This window comes from Cyprinodon variegatus, unplaced genomic scaffold (assembly GCF_000732505.1).
Source record: "Cyprinodon variegatus isolate N-32 unplaced genomic scaffold, C_variegatus-1.0 Scaffold1538, whole genome shotgun sequence".
NCBI classification, from domain to species: domain Eukaryota; kingdom Metazoa; phylum Chordata; class Actinopteri; order Cyprinodontiformes; family Cyprinodontidae; genus Cyprinodon; species Cyprinodon variegatus.
The window spans coordinates 33,275-42,338 of NW_015151991.1; the positions used below are offsets into that span (position 1 = coordinate 33,275).

Sequence of the window (9,064 nt, forward strand, 5' to 3'; positions counted from 1 at the left end):
TGAACCATAGTCTTCATCAGTCTTCATCCCCCCCCCACAGGGCCCTGCAGCTGGTCTCCTCCCCCAGTAAGCTGACCCCTCCCTTCCCGCAGATCTTCAGCCCGTCGCTGGACGCTCAGGGCTTCCTGAGGAGCCTGGCGCCCCCTCCTGGCGGTGAGTGTTTCTCCCTCCTTCCTTCCTTCCCTCCTTCCTTCCTTCCCTCCTTCCTTCTGTAACCGAGTCGTCTCTGCAGCGCCGAGTCCGCCCGTCTCCTCGGTTCCTGTCCTGACGTCGCTGCAGTCCGGACCCGCCCTTCATCCCTGGCTCGCTGAGCTGCACCGCTCCGCCAGCGCCTTCGACATCCGCCGACTGGCCCCCAGCTTCCTGTCCCAGGGGCCTGAGATGGCTGACTACCAGGAGGCCCTGGAGGACCTGCGGCTGCTGGCTCGCTGTTACCGTGACGACAGCAGCGGCGCCATGCGGTCTTCCTCTGAGGAAGAGGATGATGACTGAGGGGGGGTTCTGTGATCAGGGAGGATCAGAGGGTTGAGGAGGCGAGGACCGCCACGCCGCGGCGTGGGGACATCAGAGAGCTGCTGTTCTACAGGAGCCGGATCGACCCAGAACCGGATCTGGGTCTTCATCTGCCTCAGACTGAACTTTACAGCCATGATGTCACTTCCTGTGAAATAAATTCACAGGGAAGGTTCAGATTAAAGCAGAGAAACGGGGAAACCTTTGTCTCTGAAGATCCATGCGCTTTTCTGATTGGACGGCGACAGTTTCAGCCGTCCAATCAGAGGCTGGGCAGACCCAGAGGAGCAGAGCAGCAGCCAATCAGCTTTCAGATCAGTTTATTATATAAAATAAGAAAATGATAAGTTCAAACGCATTCTGTGTCCGACCTTACGGTTCCTTGTTGTTCCCTAAAATGCTTCTTCATCCATAATCCTCCTCATAAAATAAGTAAAATAGTTTTTCAAAGATTGGCGGTTCTATAAGAGTTAATCCACAAATAAACATAATCTGAGATGTAGAATATGATGAAACATCCAAAGCAGAGGTGCTTCTAGTCCTGAGCTCAGAAACACTTTAATTAATCACTTATTTCATCTATTAAATGACTTTTTAATGATCTTCTGTAGATTAAACTCCACATTGAGGAGAAATAATCCAATTTCAACGCATCATTTCTGATGTCAATGCAACCAATTTAAAATAGACTGAATTAGATTTTAAAGGAAAGATTCAAGTTTGAAATATTACAGAGAGAACAGTTTAACTTCTGTTCTGGTCTCATTGAGACGATCGGTTTTCAATCAGAACCGATTCCAGATGTTTGACGATTCGTCTACATTAAGAAATGGGAGGAAAATATTAGTTTTATTTTTAGAATGCTTTCATTTTCATTTTGTTTCTGTATTTTTTCTGTTTACTTTTCTTCTTTCAAACGGTTCAATCTCGTTTTTTCTTTTGTTCACTTGCAAATAAACTAATAAAGGATTGCCTCCAGTGTCTTTGCTTAAAAATAATGTTTTTAGGTGTAATTGTGACAATTTATGGTTTATTTCACTTCATGTGTGAATAATTATGTTTTTTTTTGGTGCAGTTTGTTCAGACTGTAAAAGCGGTTGGGTTCTCTGCAGCTTTCATAGAGGGGCGGGGTGCCTTCATGCCGCCATGCTGTGAAGCTTCCTGCTTCCTTCTGATTGGTCGACAGCTCCTCCTGTTTCACATGAACAGGTCCAGAACAGAACCTGTGCATAAAGGACTGGCTCTGCTGAACCTTTAGGGAAACTGAGTTTATCAGCATGCGTGTTACCATGGTAACCCTGTGATTTCTCCAAAGGGAGCGAGATGAAACGCTGGGAGGACAGTTTATTTCATTTATTAGTGAGACGAATCAAAGTGCTGAAAATGACATGAAAACAGGAGTAAAGAAAAGAATAAAATGATTTTTAAGTAGAAGAAAGTTGGATTGAAAACTTTAATAATTTCTGGATCTCAGTCAAAGGCAACATTAATCTGAGAGGTTTCTAATCTGGATTTAATCCAGCTGAGGCCTTCAGCTCTTCTCCAGTTTTCTGGGATTTTATTCCAGATTATTGAAGCAGAGGAACTAGAAGCTGCTTCTTCATGTTTGGTTCTGATCCAGGAAAATTCTGCTGTTTTCAGCAGCAAAGTTTATAGAAAAATGTATAAGAATAACATAAAAATGAAGAGTTAAAAGATAAACAGCAAAATACTGTAAAGTGTTTTAATATACATTTTTTTTTAATTAAAGCTAAAATTAAACCCTGGAAAACAACTTTAAAAAAAGAAATTTTCCCCCCAAAATTAACTTTTTCTTATTGAGTTTTACCCATTTTCTTATTTTTAAATCACATCCTCTTCACTTCAAGCCCATTAAAAATGTGTCCTACAGAAATGCGCCGTCTTGGTGAAGGGAATGCTGGAGCTTGGCCTGTTTTCCAGTGTAGTCCTGTTTCTCTGACTGTGACTAACTGGATGTGCTCGATTCATCCTCTGACATGGGAGCTGGCTCGGAGCTCGTCTGCCTGGCTGTGTGTTTCCTGGACGGGGCCGCCTGTGGAGCTGGTTGACAGTTGCCTTTTGTATCTATGCTTCTTTTTCTATGTCTGCTTCTGTCTCCTTGAACCCCAGTGGGCCTCAGCAGATGGCCGCTCACACTGAGCCTGGTTCTGCTGGAGGTTTCTTCCTGTTCAAAGGGAGTTTTTCCTCTCCACTGTCGCTACAAGCATGCTTAGTGTGAGGGATTGCTGAAGAGTCAATGAGTCGATGCAATCAGCTGGTTTTCCTTAGATAGAAAACTTTGAATCAATCTGATTGGATGATCTGGTGAACTGGAAAGTGACCTGAGATGACATGATGTGAATTGGAGCTATAGAAATAAACTGAATAGAATTGAATGTGATGGGAAATTAATTCAGAAGTTTTCTCCCAAAATGTAAGAAGTTTTTCAAGTCTTTATTTCTGTATCACATTTTTTCCCAGAAACCTCAATTTACTAAACATTCTAGCAAAATTCACTACATAAACATTCAGACTGAAGCCACGGGATTCGATTGGAGGAAACTGGAGTTTTTTTCAGAGTCAAGCGTTGATCTGCGTTCACACTGCCAGCCCTGATGCTCCACCCTAATTGTTTTGGGGAAATCAGATTTTGTGTTGCTGATCTCCTGTGTGATCTGCAGTCATACAGCATTAACTGTCCCGCATGCGCAGTAGAGGACGCCATGATGTCACAGGTAGCCAGCATGATGTGTTTACAGAAGTAAACATGGATGGTAGTGCTGGAGCGCAACTAAGGTTTGCCAACCTTAAAACAAAAAAAAATAGTGACCTTTAAGTATTAATGGGATAAAGGTCGGATGAATGCGACCTGGCCGTTCAAACACACAAACTCGCATTTAGATTCGTATCGGATTCAGGACCACAGAGCAAAGCGGCCTGGGTCGCATTGGGAAAAAAATTTGGATAAGAGTTTTTTAGACTGTTATGAAAAGATCAGATCCAGGTCACATTTGTACAGAAGCGTATTGCATTCGCCAAAGGAAAAAAAAAATCTGACAGCTTATCTCGTAATTACGAGACCTTTTCTCATAATTACGAGATAATATCTCGTAATAATCTGATTTGGGTCACTTCAGGCTGCAGTGTGAACGTAACCAAAGTCTGCTGGATCAGTGTGGAAACTTTTCATGCTAACCTGTTCCAACCCGCGTCGATCCAGACTGAAAGCGCTGCTGGTTCAGCATGCCGTCCTGTGAGCTGGACTTTCTGGGACGATAATTAGGACTGGATCTGGATGGAGACCTGGAGCAGGACCCCCTAGAAAGGTGACTATTCTGCATCCTGCTACACAGAAGATGGAAGAAAAACACCAACCATGGGAGGCGATGATGCAGGGAGCAGTATTTATGTTTAACCATCTTGAAAAGGTCGAGTTCTTAAGATTGATAAAGATCGCTAGATGCTCTCCAGCGCCACCATCCATGTTTACTTCTGTAAACACAAAGCTCGATGGCTACCTGTGACATCATGGCGTCCTCTACTGCACATGCGGGACACTTGCCTGGTATGAATGCAGCTCACACAGGAGATCACATAAAGTCACATATATTTGGAAATTTTAAAAAGTAAAATCTGAACTGAGCATCAAGGCCTGCAGGGGGAGCGCAGCGTTAGTAGGTTCTGTTGACTCCAGACAAAATGTAATCCTTTGGCTTCAGTCTGAGCGTTTATGCAGGTTCTGCAGATCGTCTGATGTGAACTCCTGGACCGGATCGCATCCTGCTGCGTAGAAACGGACCAATCAGAAGCAACTGGTTGAAAACAGACACTTTATTCTGAACCGAAATTCAACAAGGATTGAACGGACCAGGAATCTCATTCCCAGCCAGCGGCTTGGCTTCTACATCAGATAAAAAAAAAAAAAAAGAACACAGAAACACAGACCATCATCAGAACTTATAAAAACCAGATCCCCTCTGCATTTCACAAACATCTACTGGAAAAGAGGCGGGGTCAGAGTTAAATGAAGGGGGCGTGTGCTGAAGGAGCCGGCTGCTCTACAGGTACTTATCAAAAACCCGGTCGGGCGTCGGAGGGGAGCGGGAATGTAAATGGGGGCGGGGGGGATCGTGATGCACAGTCCAGGATCTGAACTAGGAGCGGGAGCGGGAACGAGAGCGGGAACGGGACTTGGAGCGGGACTCGGAGCGGGAACGAGAGCGGGAACGGGAGCCGGCTTTGGCCGGAGACGCAGACGGCGATTTGGACTTGGACCTGGGTCTGGGCTCGTCCGGAGAGCGGGAACGGGAGCGGGATGCCCTCTCGGCGTCGCCCGCCTCGTTGTCGCTCTTGGGCGGCTCGCGGTCTGGTGAGGTGGACTTTCTGGGGCGATCTTTAGGGCTGGATCTGGATCGGGATCTGGAGCGGGACCTGGAGCGGGACCTGGACCTGGAATCCTCCTTCTTGGCAGACTTCCCCTCCTTCTTACTCTTTTTGCTCTTGGGGCTGCGGCTGCGACTGCGGCTGCGACTCCGGCTGCGACTGCGGTCGTCGTCCTTCTGAGCGCCGTTGCTGCGCTCTTCCTCGTCTTTCTTGTTCTTGCTCTTGTTCTTCTTGCTGCGAGATCGGCTGCGGGATCGTGAAGCAGCTCTGAGCAGAGGAAAAAAAAAAGATGTCAGTCTATTTCAAAGTCGCCATTTTCATGGTTCTGAGCTTTTAAAGGGAAAGAACTTTAAATTAATCACATCCTGTTTCTGTTTCCTTCATTTTAACGTCGTTTTTTAACAAAATAAATAAATATCTCCCCCAGATGTCATTTTACGGCTCTATTAGCTGAACTTTAAATACTTAACGTGGTTGATTGACATTGGGTACCGTTGCCTAGCAACCAACATTTTATCTAGAACTCTTTGGCTAATACAGAGAAATGTCTTTCAGGAGAAATATAACCGCGAAACAGACTTTAGAAATGATTTATAGTATTAATGTCGGGGATTCGGGCGGAGTAGCGGCATGGGTTTTGCGATACGATATTATTACTTTATAACAATATTACTATATATTGCCATATTTGTCCTGCTATCGAAATTAAATGCATGGATAAAAAGCAACCTCTAGATGTTCATCGGGTGATATTGATCGTTCAGTCAATCCCCGTCTTCCACTCTGAACGCCTCAACTACAGATACGCTGCTGCGCCGCACAGCTGATGGGCTCCACAGCGCCACCTGCCAGAGTGTGCAGAGGGAGCCCATCTTCACTCAGTTTTAATCCTTTATAGAGAAAGTTGGCCTTTTTGACCCCCCCGTCCCTCAGTGAATATGGAGGACCAACTCTGTCATATTTAAAAATAAATACGGAAATAAATAAATGCTCAATAAATAATCATACAATAAACAAATAAATGTAAGTAGAAATTAAATTATACAGTGAGACATAAATGTATATAACTCTTAATTAGCTTCTTTATTTGCCTTTGAAATATTTACCTTATTTATTTTTGTCCTTTATAATCTTCAACTTTATTTTTTAATTACTTTTATTTTTAAGTATTTATTTATGTGCATTTTATAATATTTGTCTGTTTTATTCCTTAGAGCTAAAGCAAAGCGACAGTTTGAGCAAATGTTACTCAGCGTGTTTATATGGATTCTGATCATAATGAGCGTCAGACATTAACCTGCGGTATCGATTGTTCAAACTTTCCTAAACATCCCTGCTGAGTTTGGAGACGATGAATTATTTCTGCCCTCCAGTATTAATTTAAATAAGTCTTGTTCTTGTGAATCATTGCAGCTCTAGATTATAAATTCTTTCTCTGGAATAAGAACGGTGGTTGGAAACTGTGACGGTAGCTTGAGCGGGAAGCTAGCAGGTGAAAGCAGGGAAGAGGCGGGCTCACCTGGAGCGGGATCGGCTGCGGCTGCTGCTCTCGCTGCGGCTGCGGCTCTTGTGAGACCTGCGGCTCCTGGAGCGAGACCTGCGGGAAGAGGGGCGGAGTTTCACCAAAGCTCGCTCGGTTCTTCGCCTGAAACGCCAACGGAGGGCGGTCTCCTACCTGGAGCGGCTGCGGGAATAGGAGCGGCGGCGCCTGGCGCCGGGACGATCCTCGATGAGGCGGATCTTCCTGCCGTTCACCTCTGTGCCGTCGAGCTTCTCCAGAGCCCTCTTCATGTCGGAGTACTGCCTGAACTCGATCACGCCCTCATTCTTGCGGCCCTTGTGGGTGTCGGCGTACGTCACCTCCCCCGCCTGCCTCATGTAGTCCTGAGGAGCATAAAACGCAGATAATGACGCCTGCAGGGATCCCTGGGTGAATCCAGCCACGCCAAATCATTCCCCACCTTTAAGTCCTGCCAGCTGCAGCGGCTGGAAAGATTCTCAACAATGAGCCGGTAATCGGTCCGGACAGGTGGACCGTACCTGTCCCTTCCTCCCCAGCGCCCATATCCACCTTTCAAGGTAACAAGCAAACAGAGAGAGAAGTGAGAAGAAGAAAGAAACAGACAGGAAACAATCATTCTACGCTCAAAGCTACAGCCTACAGTAAAATCTCAATAATCAGTTGGGAAAAAGAAACATAGGGGAAAAGCAAAAGGAGAAAAAGACTTAAAAACACAAGATATCAATCCTAAAAGTCCCTAAATCTCCTCTAAAATCTGAACTTTAAACAGAAGAACTGCACAGTTTAAACTTTGAACAGGTTGGCCTGATTTAATCAGAAGAATTAAAGTTAAAATCATAACAGCAGGAGGATGCTGAGCTAAAGCATGTGGCTAAGCTAACCTATCTAACAACATTGACTGTTAGAAAACATGTTGTTTTTTTTAGGCACCTATTAGAGCTGAACCCACATCTGCTCCTAACCCCATGGCATCCTCACCACCCGGCCTGGGCCTAATGGGAAAAGCGGTCTTCATTCACAATGGCTCCCTTTTTTGGTCTGCCCAGGGGCCCAGAATGGTCAAACCACACTCTTGGAAAGGGGGGACACCATGGCCAGCAATAGGGGCAGGCAGTCAGCAAAGGACTCTTTCAATTAAAACATTGAGGTTCTTTGTTAAATCTTTACCTTTAAATTCACAATCATTTTATATGAATAAAACTGAATAAGACAGCAAGAAATGACATGATATTTAGACATTTAAATTAGCATTATCATTTCCCCCCCCTCCCATAATCACATCAGTAAATGGTGGCTCAGATGTACAGAAATTAATGGAAACATAAAGTTAACCTATAAAAACATGAACAGCTGCTGGATTAAGAGACAGAAACAGAGACGGTTCAGTCATGAATGGAGTTCAGTTTTAGGGTCATTAAGGTTTCAGCTGCACCCGATGAAAACATGCATTACTAACAGGTTACTGGAGGAGAAACAGGTGAGACACAGAAAACAGGTAGAATATTCCTACTTCCATGCACAGGATGAAGGTAGGAATAAAAAGCCTGAGAAACATCCTCCGTCCCGCCGCGCTGCATACGTCCCGCTGAACACCGGCGCAGGCGGGTTAATTAACCAGAACTCAAGTCAAGATCAACGATTTCAAATCGCACCAAACAGGAAACAGAACGCTGAGAAGATCCGGTTTATCTAATAAAAATATGGTGACGACAGATCAGTAACTACTAATACGAGCATTTGATCACTATTTGATCACTGCTGCACTTTAACAAACGGAAATGTCATGAGAGCTGCACAAAAAACAATTTTGTTTTGCATACACTCTGTGTACAAAACGACATTAAAGTCTGTCTAAGTCTATTAAATTAAAGGATGCAAACTATTGGTACTTCAACACACCAGGAAGCAGATTTCTCATCTCCATCAAAATATTTATTTTATTTTAATCAAATTCAGTCCAAACAGCTTCCAAGAGCAAATCTCACTACTTTAAAACAAACTTTTTCTATCAGGCATGGAGGAGACGACGCTGCAGGGGTCCTACAGTATGAGGAAAGTTCAATTTAAGACTTTAAGCCATTTGAAATAACAAGTTAAATCCAACTTCACAACAAAGATGAGAAAAACCTGGTAGTGAAATATTTATTTTAGCATAAACCGTTGCTTTAAGGCACAGAAATATTTCCAACAACTACTGAACTGAATTTACCAACTTTAGTTTTGTTTCAAACTTAAATCAACAATTTTAACTAATTTTCATTTCTCAATTTTAGGGCTTCCATGTATAAGAAACATGAAAACATTAAGAATATGTTAAAAAGTTCTCCTTTCATTTATATTTTAATCCGTTTTCTCAACAATGTGTGAGACTTTAGGGCGATGGGCATTATTTTTAACATCATTTTTATTGGTTTCTTTTATCGGGACGGAACCAGTAATGGTTCCAGCGAGTCGATCGGTAAACATAAACTAAGGTATTAATATTTCAATGTTTGATGTGGATTATATAATAAAATCCAATTTATGATGTGGTAACAATATAAGATTGATTTAAGACATTTTAATACCAATTAAGGCCTTAGTTTAATATCGAGGAATTAGATGCTTTTTAAGGGTTTTTCAGGATCTGCAGGAACGCTGTGCTGA

At 43.6% G+C, this 9,064-nt stretch overlaps 2 protein-coding genes across 2 annotated transcripts in view; one reads left to right on the plus strand and one right to left on the minus strand.

The window, feature by feature from the left end:
• Nucleotides 1-1,155, plus strand: part of msto1 (misato 1, mitochondrial distribution and morphology regulator) — a 5,509-nt gene extending 4,354 nt beyond the window's left edge. The window contains 2 exon segments of the mRNA XM_015403668.1: nt 5-153; nt 233-1,155. Of these exon segments, the coding sequence (XP_015259154.1) occupies nt 5-153; nt 233-492 (409 nt within the window). The 3' untranslated portion in view covers nt 493-1,155.
• A 3,171-nt stretch (nt 1,156-4,326) lies between these two features.
• On the minus strand, nt 4,327-8,151 carry LOC107103835 (serine/arginine-rich splicing factor 4-like). The gene is made up of 5 exons (XM_015403671.1): nt 7,349-8,151; nt 6,858-6,967; nt 6,572-6,780; nt 6,416-6,493; nt 4,327-5,163 (listed from the first exon to the last, which is right to left on the minus strand). The coding sequence occupies exons 1-5, from the start codon at nt 7,431-7,433 to the stop codon at nt 4,668-4,670; spliced, it is 978 nt and encodes a 325-aa protein (XP_015259157.1). The 5' UTR covers nt 7,434-8,151; the 3' UTR covers nt 4,327-4,667.
• Between the last annotated feature and the right edge of the window lie 913 nt (nt 8,152-9,064).

Coding starts and splice junctions, on each gene's coding strand:
- LOC107103835 (XM_015403671.1), bottom strand. CDS start 7,433: ATGAAGACCGCTTTTCCCATTAGGCCCAGGCCGGGTGGTGAGGATGCC. Junction 6,494..6,571: donor TATTCCCGCAGCCGCTCCAG/GTAGGAGACCGC, acceptor CTCTTCCCGCAG/GTCTCGCTCCAGGAGCCGCA. Junction 5,164..6,415: donor CGCAGCCGATCCCGCTCCAG/GTGAGCCCGCCT, acceptor TCCTCTGCTCAG/AGCTGCTTCACGATCCCGCA.